We start from the raw sequence: 22,869 nt of genomic DNA, 5'->3' as shown, positions 1-22,869 counted from the left end.
AAATAAGACAGTTAATTGTAATAACGAAGGACTGAGATTAGATAAGTGGAGCTTGATAATCAAGTCTCAAAACATTTTTATCATATTGTTATATTATTTAAAAATATTCAATCTTTTCTCCTAAGAAACAATGCATATTACATTTGAATTTATTTCAATACAAATGAAGTTTTTTTAAAATAAATTCTCAAGACAATTCTCAATATATAGTCAATATTTTTCCTTATACATATATTGTTAAATAACCTTTCTAATAAAAATTAAAAAAATATTTTTAATCATTTTAAAAATTAAATATTTTAATTATTAAAAATTCATATTATATTATATTAAACAAAACTGAATAAAGAAGATAGAATTTTTAAAATAAAAAATAGGTTAAAAAATTAGAATATAAAATTTAAATTGAGATTAAATAAAAAATAGATGTTCAATGAATAAAAGATCATATAATATAAGAAAAAAAGCTAATATACTTTTATTTAAAATATAATATGTTAAAATAGATTATGTTTAAAACTAAAACTAAAACTCTTATTGAAGACTTTTACAGTCTTTTCTAAACTTTCATAAGTAAGGAATTTTTTTTAAAAAAGTTGTATTATATTAAGATGCATTGTGAATCATTTGATTGAAAAATTATTTAATCAAATGGTTAATAATGCTTTGAATAAAATAGTAATACAAAAGGATAGTTTTGTAATTTTACTATTTTATTGTCATTTTTTTTATTGTTCTACTCCACTCGCTCAACTACACCCTTGCATATGTCTTTTTATTTTTTCATTATTCTGCAAATTCAAGTTACCAAAAGACTAAAGATAAATCAAAACGAACAAAGATCAAATAAGTGTCTTGTTGAATCTACTCATGTGCGTTATTAGCTATCATTCTCTAAAGAAACAAGAAAATGTTTGAATCTACTCATGTGAAAGGGGCGATCTCGTAGTTCTTGGTCTGTGAAGATAAGTTGTTACGTGTTCCGTTTTTCTTTTTCCATTGAGGCCGAACCTAAACTTGTGCTTTATTAACAATCATTCTCTAAAGAAACAAGAAAATATTCTTTTCTAATCCGAATCAATTTTTTTTAAGCTTTGTTTTCATTCAATCACTTCAACACCTTCATAAAGATTCATCACCTCCGTCAGGTTTTGTGCATTTTTATACATATAAAAAAAAATTCCTCTTTTTTTTTTTATCTTGATTTTAATTTTTCTTACAACATCATTGATCTTTTGTTTTTCTTTAATTTGAGAAGGTTTCTGGAATCCTGGTTCAAAGAAAGTTCTATTTTGGGTTATTGGTATTTTGGTTTTTATTAGAAGGTAAATATGAACAAGAAGAAGAGAAATTTTTTTGATAGAAGAGTTCCTCAAGTTTGTGAACATGGTCCTAGATACTGGAGAAGGCAGAGTAGGGAAATAACAGAAGGTTCACCAAGATTTTCCTGTGAGTTTTGCAGCCATGGAGCTGGGTGGTGGAGACATATTGATTGGGGGTAAGAACAATGGAAGATCTATAGTGAGAATTTGAGGTACTACTTTACATTTTTATCTTTTATTTATTGTGAAGTTCTTATTATTTATGAAAGTTTAGGAAGGACCGTAGAATCACCCACTTTAGACATCCCTTTAACTTTGAAAAGTAATAAGAGCTTTACAATAGTAAAGAGTAAAAAGTAAACATGCAATCAAATTTTCACAATCTTAGGGGGATCTCTACGCTCTTGAAGAAGATGTGCAACACTTTTGGAATTTTACGTTTGTTCATTGCACTTTGTTCACAACAAATTTTCATATAAGCAAAACAAAACTCTTAGAAGTGCCCTTTGTTTTTTTATCTCAAGCAAGACACAAAATTTTCTCAAGGTCACAAACTTTAAATTTGTAGCCTTCCATTGTGGCATCAAGCTCTAACTTGGTGCTAGAAGGATCGTCCTAGTTTGAAGGCTATCCTTTTTATGATTCATAATAACAAATGAAAAGGGATTGTTTATAATTATCTTGATGCTTTTGGTGAAATACTTAGCCTCTAAATGACCCAAATCACTTGTATCTATAAGATACAATTCGAAAAGTATATTCTGTGCAAGACAAAAGATTGGATATCAAAATCCTCCTTTGAAATTTGGGAAACACAAAAATAAGATCTTTTGTGGATGATTCACCCTGAGTCTTGTCATACCAAAGATTGTATCCCTTAATGGCTTTCAAACATCTATTTAACATTTTAATTAAAATGATTTTCATTGAGGAAGTTAGTACCTCTTAAAAAACAAACTTTCAAGCAGCAAGAAGTGAATCCTCTGTGAGATTGAGTTGAAAAGAAGGAAGGAATTAATTGCTCTCTCCACACCCCATGCCCCTACACACACTTAAAAATTACCAAGAAGATTGAGTAGTAGGTAAAGCTGAGCAAAAGAGGATAATGTAATAAGAAAATTACAAAACTATTTTTTGGCATTGTTATTTTCTTTGTAGCATTATTGACCATTTGATTAAAAAACTCCTCAATCAAATAGTCTACAATGCATGTCAATATTATGCAACTTTTTCAGAAGATAAAATTCCCTTATTTATCAAAGTTTGTGGGAGGATGGAAAAATCACTTATTTTGAAAACTTTTCATCGATGAATTTTAACATCCTTCTTATCACTTCAATAAGCAATTGGAAAATGTCTTTTCTAAAAGCTTACATCCCTTCTCCAAATTCTAGAGTGAATTATGAATAATTGATTGAGGGAGTTTTTTTAATTGGTTGGTTAATAATGAATGATGGAAAATCAACAATATAGGTTGTATAAGTTATTCTTGTAAATGAAAAGTAATACAATGACATCCAGACTAACATGGTGAAAGAGTCGCTTAAAGTTTCACATTGATGACAACACTGCCGCCACACTTTGGCTTCTACCTCTTTCTTTCTCTGCCTATAGTCCAATAGTCATAGGTGGCAAATAGCATCCATCATCGACATTGTGCTTACACTACCACATAAAGTCAAACATTTTTCTTATTATTACGTTACAAAATATAAAACTACTCATTCTTTAACTCTTGGAAGGCCTTAAAAGCACAATTTTGGCATCTACCTGAAGCTTTTTGTTCAAAACTTTTTGGCCAAAATCTTTTGTTTTTTTAAGAACTCATTGATTTTATGCTATTAGCTCACTTCCTCTTCCTTTACAACACCATGCTTAGGTGTGATCTTCTCCTGCGGCATGTGGAAGATAATATCTCTTCCACTAGAGGCTGACGATATGTAAAAGGCCTTACTATGAATAAATAAGTGATGGAAGTTTAGTGATTTTGGGGGAGAAATTGGGATGATATAGCCTGTACGTGACATTTGTTCCTAAAATATCGTCTCTCAAAGATTGCTTTCAATTATGAAGAATATTGTGATTTAATTGTTTGAACTTAAATAGTGCGTAATTAACTAAAATAAAAGTATGAAATAGTTTAAACGAGAAGATAACTAAAAGATCAAGAAAATAGCACAACTTTTAATATGAAAACTATTCAAGATGAATCTAGGGCTTTTAGTTTTACCTTCACACATCTTTATATTCAATTTTAGTTTAATTTTAATCCTAATTTTTTTATGATCGCCAATCACTCATACTAAAACTACTAACACCCAATAATCAAACAATATTAGTATTCTTTTTCCTAAATTATAACCCTAATTGTCATGTAAGACAAAAAGATAGAGAAAACATAAAGAACATGAGTTTGTTAATTTAATAACTGAGTGAAAGAGAAAAATTAAGTTTGATCCACTTAATTTTTAATCTCGTTTTACTTTATAGTTTCATTAATTACATGTAGTATAACTGCTTATAATACAATTAATTATGATATGTTAAGAGTGATCAATTCTAAACATATAGATATAAACACATTAGAGCAAAACTAATCTAGAAAAAAAACTACAATTGTCATTAAACAAAAAAATCACATAAAGTGTGCAAAGGATCTATCATAATCTTAACTATAAATTTTGCTACACATAATGAAATAAACAAAGAAAATAATTATAAAAAAATTCATATTCATTTGAAATAGAAATGCAAACTAGAGAAATTCCACTGAAAAAAAGATAAAAGGAGTTATTGTCTCCAAAAAGCGTTCTTGATCACTTGTTCAGATTCAAGAAAGATACCTTACGTCTTCACCAATGATTTTCACTCTCAAACGACTCCAAAATTTGTTAAAAGTCAATTAGACAAAAGTTGTTGTCGCAGGCTTCATAAGTTCCTTTAAATAAGGTTTTAAAACTCTAAAATATTTCTAAATTCAAATCATCAGGAGACAATCACGGTTGTGCACCGTGCACTATCAAGTTGACTATTAAGTAAGGTTATGTTTCTTGCTGCGCATGACCTTGCTTTCCATACCCAATTATAACTAAAATGCTTCTTTAATTCATTGGTGATCTTTTGATACTAAATTATAACAAATAATATAAAAAACATAGTAAAATCCTCATCAAGTAAGAGACTAAGTATATAAAAATAAATTATAAAAATATTATACAATGTAGACTTCTTTCTTATTTGTGACTATTGATGTAATAAAATACATGAATGACTAGGATTTAACCTCTAGAAAGTAGATGTGTATAAGTAATTGATATTAGGTGTTAGTAATAAAGGGTGAACGTGTAAATACACATCTTTTTTCCTTCTTAACACCACTTGCAAGAGAATGAACTACCACTCCCATCAATCATCACTGCAAGATAATCACAAGGATAACACGTCTCTTCCCGGAGTATAGCAAGCCTTGCCATTATTGTAATTGTGTCTTCGACTTCTTGATTAAAAATCCAGCAACAATATCTATAAAATGGTTTGCATGTACGGATAAATTGAGTTGAATATAATTATATGAATTTAAAATATCAATTGTGAAGCAGTGGTAAAGTCACTTGTTATAGATATTGTGAATTGTATCGTAAACGATGTAAGTGAAGTGAAAATCCTTTTATAAGTGAAAAACCAAGATCTTCTTTTACCTAATCACACTCTCTTAATCCTAAGTTCTCAATGGAACAAATTTAGAGAACAGTGAAATGTGTTTTTGTGATGGTAAAGAGAACTTAGCCATCATATTTATTAAACTTAGGCACTTTCCATTATGGATTTAGAAGTTAGACTTATACTATATCCCACATAGATCAGTATTAAGTGTGCAAAGCCCATGAGTAATTGATCATATTATTAATAGACTTAAACATCATCAAATGGATCATAATATTAGTCTTTTTTTAACAAAATAAAAATAACCAAAATTGATTGTAACCCATAATAAATTTTATAGAAAATTCTAACATCCCAACCCATCGTCTTGTTGCATCGTGATATAAATTGTATAAAAAATGCAGAACCATGCTCAATTTTCTGTTCATCATTCACTTGAAAGTAAAAAACAACACAAGTTTTGTCGGTGAGTGTGTTCAATTTTTGTGTTAAACAAATCAGAGAACTGACCTTAATAAATTTAACATGTAATGCTCGTTTTCCTGTGCTGCATTATTAACTATCAGATTAAAAAACTTTTCAATCAACGACGAAGAATGCATGACAACATTTAGAAAAGACATGAACAAGATATGCAAGCTTTTTAAAAAGACATTTTTCATTGCTTATTAAAACGATAGGGAATGCTTGAATCTGCCTTGGATCATACTACTTTTAAATTAGTGATTCTAACGTGCTTCTATTTGTTTTTATGAGTAGGTGAAAGATCCAAATTTGAAAAAAATATTGAGAGCCGATGATTTTTTTACTAAAAATATAAGATGAATGAGATTGAAACTTTGCGAAAGATAAATAGTATTTTGAAAATCAGATAGAAATAATAGGCTTCCGAATAAAAAATAGTTAATAATAAATTTAAAAAATAAAAGGGATAATACAAGTTTTGGGATTTTGGGCATGAATCAGGTTTATGTTAAACGAGATAACACAAAAAATTATATATGGAAGGTGTGAAGTTAGGACAATGAATGTGTGTCTTTATTGTGGCTACATTGTATGATTTTAGGTGATTGAGTTATTAGAAGATTGGATGAAGTCATTTTTGTAGATAAAAGATTGAGAAAATAGTTACTGAATTTGCTAAAATTTTCTGACGAAGATGGATGATCATGAAAACGTAACCCAATACGGGCCTGGTAACGTTGATCTTCAGTTTTCATGCATCAAAAAATAAACATAAAAAGAATGCAAAACTTGCATGTTAAACCAGCACCCTCTGCCACACCTATTCCACTTTCATTGTTCAATCTCATGTACTACAATACTGCATATGTTATGATTTTCCTTTAAGTTTACCAAATTGTCCTTTTCATTTTAGATAATCTTTTACCTTCAATTTCGGTTAACCAATAAATTATCCTAATTAGTAAAATAAAATATCATTAAATCAACGATCGAAAGTAAGATAGCGCCGTCCTCCACCTATCTCAAAAAATAAAAGGGAGATGCTAGAATTTCCCCATGTTAACATCAATTTTTCTATACTATTTTTAAAATATCAATAAATAAAGTTTTCAACGAATTAAAATTCTTATAAGTGTTGCTTAGCAAAATTTTAGCTGAATACATATTTTCATATAGTAATTAAGCAACATTAAATATGTTTTTTTTTTTTTTTATCATTATCTAATCTATGAGTGCTAGTTTTAAAATTAGAATTAAAGAAATATAATAAAATTAGAATTAAAGAAAAAATATTTTAATGTTAAAATACAGTGCCCATTTAATTTTTATATATGATATATATATATATATATATTTTAAAATTTTACCTATAAAATTAATTTTTTAAATTTTATATTTATATATTTAATTACTCTTTATTTAGTGTTCACCGTCTGATAATATTGCAAAACCGTCAACAAGAATTATATTAGAATAAAAATAAAAATAAAAATATTTATTTTTATTTTTATCTTTATATCTAAACCTAGATGATGATTAGACATGCATACAACGAAATTAAAAGTGCATTGCATGATTAATTTTGAATTTAACAGATTTAAGAAAATAAATACTTTTATTATTAATAGTATAAATTTTATTTTAAATAAGATTAAATTAATGATAAAAAAATTTAACTAATAAATAAATTATAAAATATTTAAATTTAAACCAAATATTCAATGTAGAAGAAGTTATGTAAAATAAGGAAGGAGAGAATCACATTGAATATATAAAAATAGATTGAGGTAGAATTTACATTAATGAACTAAGTTAATTTCCTGCTTAAATGAAAATAAAAAAAGAAAAAGAAAAATGTTTATTTAAGCCAAATGTGAACTTATTTATATATGCATAAGCTATAAAAGAAAATATTCTTGAATTTGAATTTTTTTATTTGAAAAAAAGATTGTGTTAAGTGTGAGTGAACTAAATTTACTATTTTACTAATGTTAACCCATAGTTTTTAAAAAAATGGAAACGAGTAAAAACGGGGGCGAGGGGCACGACATCGTTTTGAAGACATTTTTTTCTCAGCTCTCCTTAATTAGTGTCCCCGCATCCAACAACCCCTGCGCGAGGAACCTGAAGCTAAGTCAGAGATGGCTTCCTCTGCAGCAGATGATAAACCAAGTAAGCTATCTCCTTCTCTAAAACACTCACATTTTTGTAATTTATTTATCACCATTATCATAATAATCATTACTTTAAATATAAATTTAAAATAATTGTCTTTAGGTTCATATTCAGTTGAGTAGTATGTCAATTCTCAAACTAGGCAGTACACAACTTAGAGAATGTGTGATAGTTTTGTACAAAATTCATGCTTACTAATATGTGTGTCTAAAATTTCATAATTTTTCAAACCTTTGGCTTGGTGCTTTTGGGTCTGCAGGATCTGTGAAAAGAGTGGCTGTGGTTGGTGCTGGGGTAAGGTAAGGTGGCTGTGGCTTACTTCTTGATTAGTATCAATTTTTAGAAATGCTAACAACACCCTCTTTTTTAACGTACTGTTTATTACTGTGTAAAATTCATGTGCAACATAGGCAGTGAGACCCAAACGAATTGTTGCCAGCAATTTTCTATGTCTCTATATATATAGTTTGCTGCTGATTCTTGAGTATATTTGCTGTTGATATAGTCTGACTGACAGTATGGATTGTTATTGCTGGCTTGGCTGGATTTCCAATTGATGTCATTGAAAGCATGAAAACCTTGTGCTTCATGTTCTGGGAATTTTGGCAATGTCACTGACATTGGTTATAATGAATTACAACATTACATGAGTGAGGGAACTGATAGTGTTTTGCTGCAGATTGTGCATGGAAATGAATTTAAAAGAAGCAGTGAAATTTCATTTAATGTTGTTTCATTATTGCTATTCTGCTGAAACATGATAATTGGTTGTATGATCTGTTATATTTCACAAAGGGCATTGGGTGTCTGCATCCTTTTGTAAAATTTCTGAACCATTTATATATCTGAGATTTTCAATATTCATGAATCATGACCATTTTTCTGCCTAAATTTGTATGGTGTTGTCAAGTGGGCTTGCTGCAGCCTACAAATTGAAATCACATGGTCTGGATGTCACTGTATTTGAATCTGAAGGAAGAGCTGGAGGGAGGTTAAGAAGTGTTTCTCAGGATGGACTCGTTTGGGATGAGGGAGCTAATACAATGGTAAGATTCTAAGTGATTAGTATTCAATTAGATTCCAAAGTCTAAACCATTGATTTTTTCATCAATAAAGTATTCACATGTTCAATGAGAAGTTAACAACAACAACAACTAAGTCTTATCTCACTAGGTGAGGTTGACTACATAAATCACATGACACTATTGAGCTTGGTCAAAAACCAAACTTTCAGAAATTTGTTTAATCAAAAGGTCTCTTTTCATAACTTCGTCAAAAGGTTTTTTGGGTCTCCTTCGACCCTTCTTTACTGGACCAAGAGTCATGCAATTTATTCTTCTTACTAACACCTCCAAAGGTCTTCTCAACATATGACCAAACCACCTTAGATTTTCAGTCATCTTTTCCACTATAGGTACTACTCCAATATTCTTTCGTTTACTATCATTTTATATTATGTTCTTTTTCGTGTGTCCACTCATCTACCATATAGGATAGTTGGTCATATTGCAGTATAGTAGAATTTTTTGTTTCCCGCCTGATAGGTATTTCACGGTCACATATAACTCTTGATATCTTTCTCTACTTTAACCATCCATCTTGTATTCTGTGAGTAATATCTTCGTTAATTTCCCTATCATCCTGTATAATCAATCTCAAGTACTTGGAACTAGAAACTTGTGGTATAATATCATCTCTGTAGAGATTAAGAGAGAAAGAGCATAGAGAGAGAGAGACAAATTAGTGTACTGGAATTGGATACTCTACAATGTGTAGAGACCCTTATATTTATAAGGATACATATGTAACCCTACTGGGCCAAGCCCCGTTATTATAATATTAAAATAAACCCTAATCCTAATACGTCTATTCTAGCTATTTATAATACTCTCCCTCAAGCTGAAGCATAGATATTAATTATGCCCAGCTTGTTACAAATATAATTGCTACGTGTCCCATTTAGAGCTTTTGTAAACACATCTGCTAGTTGGTCGCCTGTCCTAACATGAGAGATGGATATAAGCTTTTGCTGAACTTTTTTTCGAATAAAGTGATAGTCTATCTTAATATGTTTCGTTCGTTCATGAAAAACTAGATTTGAGGCAATGTGTATCGCTGCTTGGTTGTCACACCAATGTTGCATAGGCCTAGTGCTACAAAATCCTATCTCTTCCAGCATATATTTCAACCACATTAACTTACAAATAGTCTGAGCCATCGCCTTATATTATGATTCCGCACTTGATCTTGAAACAATGTTCTGCTTCTTACTTTTTCACGAAATTAAATTACCTCCTAAAAACACACAGTATCCGGTAGTAGATTTTCTGTCCATAGATCCTGCCTAATCGGCATCAGAAAATGCTTCTATCTGTGCATGTCCATGATCTTTGTATACAATTCCTTTTCCTGGTGCTTTCTTCAAATACTTCACAATGCGAATTAATGCTTCCCAATGAGTATTCGTCGGAGATGACATAAATTGGCTAACAACACTCACTGGAAAAACAATATCCGGCCTTGTGACAGTCAAGTAATTTAGCTTACCTACTAATCTTCTGTACTTCTGTGGATCTGCAAAAGGAACTCCATCTGCTGTCAGTTTCACTTTTGGCTCCATAGGTGTCTCACATGGTTTAGCTCTTTTTAGTCCGGTCTCAATTAGTAAGTCTAAGACATATTTTCTTTGTGAAAGGAAGATTCTTTGCTTGGAGTACATGACTTCAATACCGAAGAAGTATTTTAGAATTCCTAAGTTTTTTGTCTGAAACTTGGTTTGAAGAAATTTCCTTAGGTTGCTGATTCCTTCTTTGTTGTTACCTATAATAACAATATCATCAACATAAACAAGAAGTAAAATACAACTGTGGTTAGTCTGTTTGTAAGACACTGTATGATCACTCTCACTCCTCACTAATCCAAATTTCAGAATCACGTCACTGAATCTCTCAAACCATGCTCTAGATGATTGTTTCAAGCCATATAATGACTTTTTTAAATGATATACTCTTCCACACTCTCCCTGAGCAACAAAGCCAGGTGGTTGCTCGATGTACACCTCCTCCTGTAAGTCTCCATGTAAGAATGCATTCTTGACATCTAGCTGGAATAATGGCCAATGATGTATAGCCACAAGAGAGATGAAGATGCGAACAGATGATCGTTTAGTAACTGGAGAGAACGTATCAATGTAGTCAACGCCGTAAGTTTGGGCATACCCTTTTGCAACAAGGTGTGCCTTTAAACGAGCCACAGAACCATTTGGATTAACTTTCACAGTGTAAACCCACTCACAACCAATAGCCTGTTTGTTCTTGGGAAGAGGAACCAAATCCCAAGTATCATTCGTCTCAAGAGCTAACATTTCTTCCTCCATAGCATGTCTCCAACCATCATGACTGAGGGCATCTGCAAGGGTCTTAGGAACAGAGAGAGAGTCTACACCAGCCATGAAGGATTTAGATGTAAAGGATAAATGAGCAGACGTCACATAAGATGAAATAGGATATATGAAAGATCTCTTACCTTTTCGGATAATAATAGAAAGGTCAAGGTCAGACATAGGATCTGTTGACACGTGAAGAGATTGTATCTCCTCAGTATGCTTCTTAAACTCAAAAAAATAGTCCATTAGCTTCTGTTTATTTTGTTTGGGTTGATAAACTTCCTGCAAGAGAGCATATAACCGATTCAAATTATCAGATTTTCTAAAAATATATTGCAAAAAATCCCCCAACTCCTTCACTGTTTTGCAATGGGTAATAATCACTTGTATTCACCTATCAACAGAGTTTACTAGCAACGCAAGGATCTTTTTGTCGCGTATCTTCCATATGTCAACATCTTTAGAATTGATAGGTGTTGTTTCAGTCAAATAATTATCCTTTCCCATTTCACCTAAGTTAATCTCAACCAAATACTTCTACTCCATATAGTTCATACCATCTCCATCCAGCTTAACTTTGGTAAGTTTGGATAGAGATACAATCTCCGTAATAGCTCCCTTGTGCTGTGCATCCTGCACATCCTGGCTATCATGTTCAGACATTGTAACGCCGCACTCAAATTGTAAACGATGAATTACTGCATATTCTGGTCACCGAAAAATTTTTTCATCCCCATAGTAGCCATGGTTGGCCTTTTTTGAAGCTGTTGTTTTTTTTTTTTTTTTTTCTTTTCTTTTCTTTCTTCCGGCAGCGGCAGCGGCAGCAGCAGTGCGGGGGTGGTAGTGGCGGCAGCAGCGGTGGCGACCAAGGAGAGAACCTAGAAGGCTCTGATACCATGTAGAGATTCAGAGAGAAAGAGCATAGAGAGAGAGAAAGATTAGTGTGCTGGAATTGGATACTCTACAATGTGTAGAGACCTTTATATTTATAAGGATACATATGTAACTCTACTGGGCCAAGCCCGTTATTATAATATTAAAATAAACCCTAATCCTAATACGTCTATTCTAGCTATTCATGACAATCTCCAATTTTAACTTTAATGCATGATCCTTATCTTGTTTTTTGCTAAACCTACAATGCATAGACTTTGTCTTATTATTACTTAAGGGAAAACCCTCAGATTCTAAAGTCTCCCTCCATAACTTCTATGAAAATTTAAAACTAGTAAAATTAATTCTTTTCAATCTAACCGACTAACACATTATTCCGTAGGTTATGTGTTACAAAATAAACTTCATATATGAAATTGAAAATGATTAAATTAGTTAAATATTGGGGCAGTTATTTGTAATTTACCCCTTATTTTATATATGCTTATTACAGAAGTTCTTACTTTGACGAAAAGTTTTGTTCACATTCTGCAGACTGAAAGTGAAGTGGAGGTTAAAGGTTTGATTGATGCTCTTGGACTTCAAGACAAGCAACAATATGTAAGGATTTTTTAGCTTAGAAAAAATCATGTTAAAAGACAAAGACTATGTTTTTCCAATCATAGAAAACAAATTTTCTTTCATTTATCTTCCAATGCTGACCTCTCTATTATTTTAAGCTGCTAGAACCTTAGTTCTTTAAATTATAATTTGGATTTTATTGTTGGTATTGGAAGTTGAAGATTATCGGTGATTGATATATTCAGGGATTAAATATTTGTTTTAGTTATGAGTAAGATTGAGATTTTGTTTACTGTTGCAGCCAATTTCACAGCATAAGCGCTATATTGTGAAAAATGGGACACCACTTCTGGTATAGCTTACTTATAACTTTTGTCTTTTTCTAAAATGTTGATTCTCTTTTTCTTCTTTGAATTATTTGGACATTTTAAATGAGTTATCAGGTTTGCAACTATCTTTGTCTCATAATAATGTAAAATGTGGTAACTTTTTAAACCAGGTACCCACAAATCCTGCTGCACTCCTGAAGAGCAAACTCCTTTCTGCACGATCAAAGGTTTCTATCTTACAACATATCTAAGGATTTTTCAACGTTTTTAGCTTTCGAAAATTTTCATTTCATTATCGCTCAATGTTATCTATTTGATTAATGTTACTTACAAATGCTTACACTCACACACTCCTCAAATACTCCTCTGCAATCCATTAATAACATTTTAAGCCTTACTATAACTTTTTCTGAAGGTCTCAGATTCTAGACAAATGCTCACATAGCTTGTGTCAACATCTTTTTTCTCTTTAGATTTCTTTGGTGATTATAAGAAACACATTTCTTTGGGTAAATCTAATTTGAAGTCTGAAAACTCTGAACTAAACTAAAAATCATGCATTTGCTAAAATGAAATCTATTTTCAAGTATTAAATTCTGAATTTTCCATGGTGCCTAAAATGACATATAGTCTGTAACCATTTTCTGACATATTAGTAACATATAATGTAAATGTCCTAATATCATTGCTTTATTAAGAGGTTGATCACTCTGATTTGCACAAATTTGTATGTCTTTTTTTATTCATGTCAAGGTTTGAAATATTAAAGGCTACTTGCGCATGAAATAAATCTTCTACTAAGTATAACAAACATGGGAATCTGGCATGAGATGCACTCAAGGAAGTTGATGCCAAACTTCAAAATCAGTAAAAGTTTTGGATATAATTTAGATTAGTGAATGATTTACATGGAAGGCAAATGAGAGCATGTTTTTTCATGCTGTTTGTTCCTGTTCTTTATTCTTTTTTAGTTCTGTTAGTGCTATTTTTTTTCTCTTCTAAAAATATAAACCTATTCATTTATCCAGCTTAAAGAAGATAGCTTGCTCACATAACTTTCTAAATTTGCAGATCCAGATCATTTTTGAACCATTTATGTGGAAAAGAAGGGACCCCTCAAATTTGTGTGATGAAAATTCTGAGGAAAGGTTCAAAAAACCTCAATTAATTTCATCAAGTTCTACAGCACCTTGCTCTCTGTCTATTTTATATTTTACTACAAAAAAAAGTGATATTCTTCGCATTCCATTTTCTTTCTTGCAGTGTTGGTGGGTTCTTTGAACGTCATTTTGGGAAAGAGGTACAAGTCATGCTACAATTCCATCACTCATTTGATATTTTTCTTGTTGTGACTAACATGTTGCATGCTTGCAGTGTACATACAGTACATATGTCTTTGAGCATAGTATTTATTATTTGGATTGGAGTGCTTTATGCCATCTTCTAACTAAATTATTTGAAGGTTGTGGACTATCTGATTAATCCTTTTGTTGGAGGCACTAGTGCATCAGATCCTGAATCTCTTTCAGTGAGTTGATTCTCAAATTTTGATTTATTTCTACAATATTTTGTATTTTATGCTTTTAAATATGAGTTTTGGTTTTATTTGGATTGCTTAATAATATAAGATGTTAATCATGATCTAAATCAATACACTATATTGATGTAATAGGTTAAAGAGAGAAAGGCTTTTTCAGATTTGATTGATTTTGGATAGTTAACTTTGATTTTAGAGTACTGTAACTTGTCATCATAGTAGCTTATCTATCAAGCTTTTAGTTTCTACAATTTAGGACAATAAAATTAATGATTTGTTTGGATGAGAGGAAAAAAATTAAAGACAAAAAAAAAAACTGCATATGACAATACATTTTCTTTTGTTTGGTTGAAGAAAATGAAAAGAAAAAGGAGAGAGAAGTTGAGTTTTAGAAACATAATTTCAGTTTATTACTCTTTGATTTTCTTTTCAATTCAAATTTCAATATTTTCTCTTCTTTAATTTTCTTTCCTCTGAACCAAACAGAGGGTAAAAGTTCATTACATCTTAGCCCATGCTTTCCAAACTTCAAAAACGACATAAGTAGATTTGATACATACATGTGTGTGTGTGTTTGTGTCAGCACTAGTGATGTAGTTGCTTTATGGATGTTTCTTTTTTCGAATGGTTATGAACATAATTTTTATTTGAGTCAAGAATGGTTCCAAAAATGTTATGCTCTAACCCAAATTTACATATTTAGTTTTCAAAGCATTCTAATTAAAAAGTCTTGATAAATAGATTTCCAGTTATGGAAAAATCCATTGTTTAAGGTCAATCTAAGTAGTTTATGGCTAGCCATTATCCATTCATTGAACACAGGTTCATGATTAGTTCCAACTTTTTTTTTTTTAATTAGCAATAAGATTTCTCTAATCATTCATGTCGTTTAGTTTTTAAATCTTTACTTCTTGTTTCTTTGCCCCCTTTAAACCTTTTTGTCACATCATTCTAGTCATGTACTTGATTTTCATCTTTTAAGTGGTCCTCATTATGTTGTCTCTGTTCCTTTAGCAATGTTTGGGATATTCCACTTTTGTTGGTTGTCTTTCTTGTAGGGTTCTATTATTAAGGGTGGATTTTACCATTTTACACTATATGGTGTATGGCATATTATGTAGAGGTCTTTTCTTTTGTTTACTTTTAGTATGGTTCAGATTAAGGGAGACCTTTAAAATTTTAGAACTCTTACTGTTTTAAGAGTCTCATTCAGAGTAGTCAATAGTAACATATAGCATTTTTGCATTTGGGCAAGCGAATCTGTTGACAAATAATATAGGAGTACAAAGGACCCCAAAATATCGTCCCATATGATTTTGGCAAGTATTAGGCCTAATCAAATTGTTGATTACTATGGCAAATGATTAGAATGTGATTGGTGAAAAAATGAATCAAGGAAGAATGAATAACAACCAAGCCTTATTCTACTAGGTGAGGTCGGCTATATGGATCACATGACACCGTAACCTTGGTCAAAAAATCAAATTTTCAGAAATCAGGTTAATCAAAAAGTCTTTTTTAATAACTTTGCCTAAGGTTCTTTTTGGTTTCCCTTAACCTCGTTTTACCAGATTAAGAGTCATGCAATCTACTCTCCTTACTGGTGTTTCCAAAGGTCTTCTATTCTTATAAGGAATATTATGACTCTAGTTTTAGCATATGTAGGACATCTTAAGACACACTTCACTTTTAAGGCTGGATATTTGGTGCATGAAATTTGTAGATTTAGATATCTGTAGGCGGCCCAACAAGATAAGCTCTGATACCATATTAGAAAATCATGCTTAACTTACTCTCAAAAGTTAGTTTATAAGAAGAGGTTTGCTCAAGACATATGAGGAGTATTTTGTTTTTATTTCTAGTAGATGTAGGACATCTTAACAATAAGAAGGTCATGAATCTAAATTGCTTAGGCTGTTTGGATTTCATGTTTAGGAGAGGAGGGAAAGAGAAGGGAGGAGTTAGTGGGGTTTAACCCTTGGAAGTTAATTAATTATAAGGGGAAGGGTTAGGGAGTTTTTGCTAAACCTCTCAAAACCCTCTTGATGTTAGTTTTTTGAGTTCTCCCATTCTAAAGTTCTTTAAAATAAAATTTTAAAATGACTAATTTATCCCTTCTTTTTCTTAAAAAAGTGTGATGTTAATTCTAAAAGAAGAATAATAAGAATTTTTTTTTCAAAATATGTTAGCTTTTAAAGTGAGAAATTTTTTTAAAAATTTATAAATATAAAAATATTAATTTTTAGAGAGAGAAAAATATTTAATTTTTTGTATTTTTTGAAAAAAATAAAAAAGATAAAAAAATATGAATAAAAGATACGAAGAACAATAATGTCATTTACATGATTAAATTCCTCGTCACCCTCCTATCTCAATATTAAATATCTAAACAAGGGAGGGGTTTAACCTTCCTTCTCACTTCAAACCCTTTCCTTCCCTCCTCCTCCAAATATCCAAACAAAGCATTAAGGAATTTTAGACAAATAAGTAACTCAAGCTTAAAGCCAATTAACACTTTCTCTCTTAATCTTATATTGGGCTCACATTCAAAATTCTTATATGTTATTAGAGGAGCCAATATCTAAAAAAAGTTAAAGGCCCAAAATAAATAAATAAAGGGTCAAGCTAAAATAAAAAAAACAAAAAATTAAACCTGTGGCATTAAAATCAAAATTCAAGGGGAAAAAAAAAAAGTTCAAGCAATAGAAAGAAAAAACAAGACTTGAGGTAGAGGCCTAAACTTGAAGTACAAGCCCAGACAACAAAAAAATGGTGAAAAGGCAAGTCACAATCAGCTCAAAGCTAATTGGACTTGAGGGGAAGTGTTAAGATAATAAAGTGCTATATTGATGGATTAAAAACAAATCAAAGGATATATAAGCAAGAGGGTCATAATTCTAAATAGCCTAAGGCATTTTAGATAAATAGGTCACTCAAGGTTAAACTCCACTTACTCTCTCCCCTAATCTTGGATCGGGTACCTATTCAAAATCTTAAAAGTTTCCCTTACATAATACTGGGAATATAACCAAGAAATTAAAGACAGAAAAGAAAAGTAACTAGGTTAATTCACTATGAATAACCAACTCCAATCCTATACCTAATTCTTCTTTCAATTTACCAGCATACTTTAATGTTCTACCCAGTTCTCTCCATTCCCTCCCCTTGCTTTCCTCCTACCCACTTGCCACTTGTGCAAGATGGTTTTAGCCTAAATCCCCATTCTGACTGTTATTAGCATCATCCTTGACATGTTGTACCTCCAATCATCTACTTTCCTCTCTGTTTCTCTTAATATGCACTCAGTTTCAAATGAGATCTAGCAATATGACCTGGGAAGAGGATATGGGGAATACAGGTCTCTTGAATACAGAGATAGAGAGAGAGAGAGAGAGAGGGAGAGAGAAATCACAAGGTTGGTTGGTCCTGGTGGCAATCAAACACATGAGCTGCATAATCACAAGCATTGCAGCATGCACTACTGGGGGAAAGACTCTATTTATACCAATATTTTAATTGTTTTTATCTTGATGTTTTAAACCAGTTTTGGAGTGAGTTGAATTCCTCAAAATTTTCAATTTTGACTTTGACCAGATACAGCCAACAAATATTTTTAGTTGTCCAAACTTCTGTCTTTAACTTCTTTCATATATTTCAAACAGATGTGCCATTTTTTTCCAGAGCTATGGGATTTGGAGAAAAGGTATTGCTAGTAACTTTCCTGTGGTACTCTTATATTATTTGATGTCTATTTCAAACTGATGTGCCATTTTTTCTGATGTTGTGTATTTTTTTTAAATCGTAATTTCTCTCCAGTTGATACTTTTACTTGATATATGTATATAATATGAACTACGGATATTCATCTACTGTTCACTGTTAGTGAATTTATTGGTGTATTGTCTGTTCTTAAAGAACAGAATAAGTAGTTATTGCAATTTGTTAGACATGAAAAATTGTATGATTATTTCCCACAGGATCTGGCGAACATGGCATATCTATGCCAAAATTGACCCTGTTCCCATGTAGCTATTTCTAGTGGATATTATTCTTTTCACGTATTGTGTAACATTAACTGTGGCACTTGGCCATATGCTGTAGAAATAATTTTGTCCTACTAATAGCTACAACTTTTATCCAAGTGGTAAGCATTTGATCCAAATTGTAATAACAGTACTATCCCATTGCAAGTTTAGACAGAAAGAATCGCCATTTAAACAATTGAGCATTCTGCTCAACTTAGCTTTACGATTAAAATGAGGGTGGGAGTTTGTTAGGAGTTAAGAGTGAGAGAAGAGAAAGTTGGTTAGGATAGTTATTGTAGCTAGTTAATGAAAGTAGTTAGTTAGTGAAAGAGTTTAGTTAGAAGGTGTCTGTGAGCTAAATAAATAGAACAAAGATGTAAAGGAAAGGGGATTCAGATTTGCTATCATTTGTAATTGAGCTTTTGCTCTTTGTGAAAGGAGAAATCCTTTGTGAAGGGGAAACCCTTGGAGGAGAGATCTCTCTCCTATTTTATGTTCTTTCCATTCTATTCAATAAATCTTTCTTTTCTTTTCCATTTCGATTCTTGGGTTTGTAACAGAGTTGTGGGGTAGTCTCCTTATAAGTGTAAGATATTGTTTCTTTTCATAGATTTTTGGTTAATATGTGGTGGATACTTGTATTTTTCAGGTTTGGCTCCATTATAGCTGGGGCTTTGCAATCCAAGTTTGCCAAAAAGGACAAAACTGGAGTGAATAGGAGTGCGCCAAGAAAAAACAAAAACAAGGGTGGTTCATTTTCTTTCAATGGTGGGATGCAGGTACTGAATCATTATGCAAATATGACTTGCAAGAAAAACCCTGTGCTGCCTTGATTAGAGCCTTTGACCATATGAGTTTTGTATTTGTCTCCTTGATACATATCTTTCATCTCATTTATATGATTTTATCCAGCGCAGACACTAACTGATACATTGTGCAAAGAGATTGGCAAAGATGACCTTAAACTAAGTGCAAAGGTTTTGACATTAGCTTACAGTCATGATGGAAGTTCCTCATCGCAAACCTGGTCTATAACTTGTACTTCTAACCAAAACACACAAGATATTGATGCAATAATTATGACGGTTAGTATGGTTTTCCTTCTTTGTCCCTTTTTGTTCTTTCCCGAAATCTTTAGACACAGGCACTATGCAAATTATGAACAAACATGTTAATATTATTAAAAGTGAACAGAAGTCAGGGAAAGACTTGGCTATGGTGTGTGATGATGCTGATGTGAAGGAAAGTTTGAATTTCAGATCAAAATAATTTAGAAGAAAAAGTAGGATACTAGGATAAACAAAATAGAAGAAAATTTTGTGCAGCAAAAAATAATTAAAATAAAAAAGCATTATCATTGCAATTGCACTTCTTCTGTTGAGGGTAATTAAAAAACCAATTCTGGCCGTTTCCTTGCCAGATAACCCTGAAAAGAATACACAAGTAGTAACTACTACCATCATCGTCCTGAGGATAGATTGCTTCAAGACACTCGAAAAAATAGAGAATTGTGTTCAATGGGAACCTTCAAGTTCTTGTATATTATTAATTGATGTTGCTATATATCTGAATGCATCTTTGTCTGTTACATACTCATTGATGAAGGCCAATGTTAACGTGACATGGTATTTCACATTGCTCAAAATAAATTATAATTGGTGTTCCTGGGAACTTCGGCTTAAATTGTGGTAGATCTTTTCTAGAACCTCTATTGATGGAGACCAGGGTCAAAGATTTATTCTTACAATTTGTAATCTACATAGGCTCTTAATGATATTCTCCCAACTTTTTAGCAGCACTATGCGAGAAAACAAACAGAGGTTGGATTGTTCTGCAACATTTATCTTTATTTTCTAAAGTTGTGTTGTGAACCTTTTGTCAAGTTAGTTTGTGAAGTTTTATTCCATGTTGACACTTTTTTTTTCAATGAAACATTATCGTCATTGTTAGTTACTACTGCTGATGACTTCCATTTCTGATGATTTTTTTTTTTACACTTTATAATATAGGCTCCCATGTGTAATGTCAAGGACATCAAGATCACAAAAAAAGGAACCCCATTTCCTCTTAATTTTCTTCCTGAGGTATACAACATTTCAGCTTGACTTAGAGTTTGATTAATATCCTCTGAAATTTATTTGTTTGCAAATATATAAGGCGGCATGTTATCTTCTTGCACCATTACTGCTTGGTCAGGGTCATCAAACAAAGCTATAGCCTTGTAAAATCAGTTTGTTTGGGAATGTGAAAGGTTATCATGCTTAAAATTTGAGATTGAGCAGCATCTATCTTTTAGAGGACATGTCTAATATATCCAACTAATTAAACGTGCTTCTATTAGTTCTTGTTTTTAAAACAGCACCTGGCAACCCCAATTGCAGGTGACCTATGTGCCACTCTCTGTCATGATTACTACCTTTAAAAAGGAGAATGTGAAGAGACCTCTGGAGGGATTTGGAGTTCTTGTTCCTTCAAAAGAGCGACAAAATGGTTTAAAAACCCTTGGTAATATTTCCACAAGTCTTTCTCATGATATCTAAAATAGGTTAAAATGTTTTCTGATGTAACTGCTGAATTGTCTTCCTCAACAGGTACCCTTTTTTCCTCTATGATGTTTCCAGATCGTGCACCTAGTGATTTATATCTCTATACCACCTTCATTGGGGGAACTCAAAACAGGGAATTGGCTCAAGCTTCAACGTAATTTTACTGTAGTTGTAATGTATTTTGCAAATCCATACGAATATATATTGTCACTCCCATATGCTTATTGCTGCTCTTATTCAACTAATTTTTATCTAACATCATTTTCTTTGTTAATCAAAATAATAATGTAGATAAATTATGTAAAAGTTAATTAAGTAGGAGTAACAATAGATACATTGGAATGACAGGTCACTCAAAAATCAAATATAATCTCCAGCTGACTTACCTTTTTCCTTTTTTTCTTTATATCCTTTTCATTACTAGATTGCTTGTTTACTGCAGTGAGGAGCTTAAGAAAATTGTTACTTCTGACCTGAGAAAGTTGTTGGGAGCAGAGGGGGAGCCTACATTTGTCAAGTATGTCATCAATTTGTTTTCAATGCTCACTCTAATTTTCTATTCTTCTAATCATACTCCATGGCAGCCATTTCTTTTGGAGTAAAGGCTTTCCTTTGTACGGACGTAACTATGGGTCAGTTCTTGAAGCAATTGATAAGATGGAAAGAGATCTTCCCGGGTTTTTCTATGCAGGTAACGTCTTGGTCCAATTTTTTTTAATTTCATTCTATTCTGTTATAAAATTTCCAAACCTAGAATGACAACTTTATTCTATTCCACTGCATTCCATTTCATCCTGTCTTATTCCGGTCTACTCAGCGTTAGATATCCAAACATCTAAAATTAAACATATTGTTTCCATTCACAAATCACAAGTATAAGGTGGCTCTATTTAAGTTAAATATGAAAAGTTCAAGTGAAGCTAAGTGCAGACCTCACCTAATTTTGGCAGAGAAAAGATTATACAGAATATGTGGCATGTACATTACATTAAATTCTAAACTCTTATGCTACTAATGATGAACTTGGAAGGTAACCACAAAGGTGGACTCTCAGTTGGCAAAGCAATTGCCTCAGGTTGCAAAGCAGCTGATCTTGTAATTTCTTACCTCAACTCTGCTTCAGACAACACAGTGCCTGGTAAGTGATATCATCGTATATGCTGGAAATGTATGTTTTCTATTTACCAAAATTGATGTTTATAAACAACTTATTTTAGTATCTCTAAACAATGTAATAATTGTTATCTTTATACAATGCAATAGTTCTGTAGAATAATAATGAGTTTTTAAATTGAGTTCTCGAAATATCATAAATTAATGCTTTATTAATAACTTATTTTAGTATTTATAAACAATGTAATAATTTTATCTTTATATGATGCAATAGTTCTATTGAATAATAATAAAAAGAGTTATTAAATTGAGTTATCGAAATATCGTTCCGCATAAATTATTTTTAATTATCAAGATTATCGTGATTTAAATCTTTAAACTTAAATAATGCGTAATAGAAATAAAGAGAAAGTAATCAAAAGGTAAAGAAATTAGTACAACTTCTAACAAGAAATTATTTGAGATAAACCTAGAGTTTGTGATTTTACTTTTACATTTCTTTATGTTTACTTTTAATTTAATTCAAATCTTGATTTTTCTAAGATCGCTAACCACTCATACTTATACTACTAACACCTAATGATTATGCAATGTTAATAATATTTTTCTTAAGTTATTAAACCCAATAGTTATGTACAGCAAAAAAATAGAAAAAACATAAAGAGTTTATGAATTTATTAATTTAATAACGATTAAAAGAGAAAAGACAAGTTTAGTCTACTTAATTTTTTATCTCATTTTATTTTATAGTTTCATTAATTAGATGTGGTATTATAGCCTACGATTTAATTAATCATAAGATGTTAAGAGTCATCAATTTCTAACATGCAAATATAATCAGGCTAGAGTAAACT

General features: G+C 31.4%; 1 protein-coding gene across 3 annotated transcripts; it reads left to right on the top strand.

The window, feature by feature from the left end:
* The first annotated feature begins 7,494 nt into the window (after window positions 1-7,494).
* LOC113862808 (protoporphyrinogen oxidase 2) lies at window positions 7,495-22,202 on the top strand. 3 transcript variants are annotated; one of them, XM_027496020.1, is made up of 18 exons: window positions 7,495-7,622; window positions 7,885-7,924; window positions 8,536-8,671; window positions 12,439-12,504; window positions 12,767-12,817; window positions 12,965-13,021; window positions 13,866-13,942; window positions 14,058-14,094; window positions 14,257-14,322; window positions 17,994-18,034; window positions 19,006-19,135; window positions 19,274-19,441; window positions 20,366-20,440; window positions 20,738-20,861; window positions 20,948-21,056; window positions 21,345-21,419; window positions 21,487-21,593; window positions 21,933-22,202. In XM_027496020.1, the coding sequence occupies exons 1-18, from the start codon at window positions 7,592-7,594 to the stop codon at window positions 22,046-22,048; spliced, it is 1,506 nt and encodes a 501-aa protein (XP_027351821.1). In that variant the 5' UTR covers window positions 7,495-7,591; the 3' UTR covers window positions 22,049-22,202. The 3 variants fall into 3 exon arrangements, with proteins under 3 accessions (XP_027351821.1, XP_027351822.1, XP_027351823.1); XM_027496021.1 differs by having other exon boundaries at window positions 21,957-22,145; XM_027496022.1 differs by lacking the exon at window positions 7,885-7,924 and having other exon boundaries at window positions 7,542-7,622.
* The last annotated feature ends 667 nt before the right edge of the window (window positions 22,203-22,869 follow it).

Source organism: Abrus precatorius, unplaced genomic scaffold (genome assembly GCF_003935025.1).
Source record: "Abrus precatorius isolate BTA unplaced genomic scaffold, Abrus_2018 Scaffold3, whole genome shotgun sequence".
Taxonomy (NCBI): domain Eukaryota; kingdom Viridiplantae; phylum Streptophyta; class Magnoliopsida; order Fabales; family Fabaceae; genus Abrus; species Abrus precatorius.
Note: the sequence above shows the minus strand (reverse complement) of the source record. Positions and strands in the feature narration are given on the sequence as shown.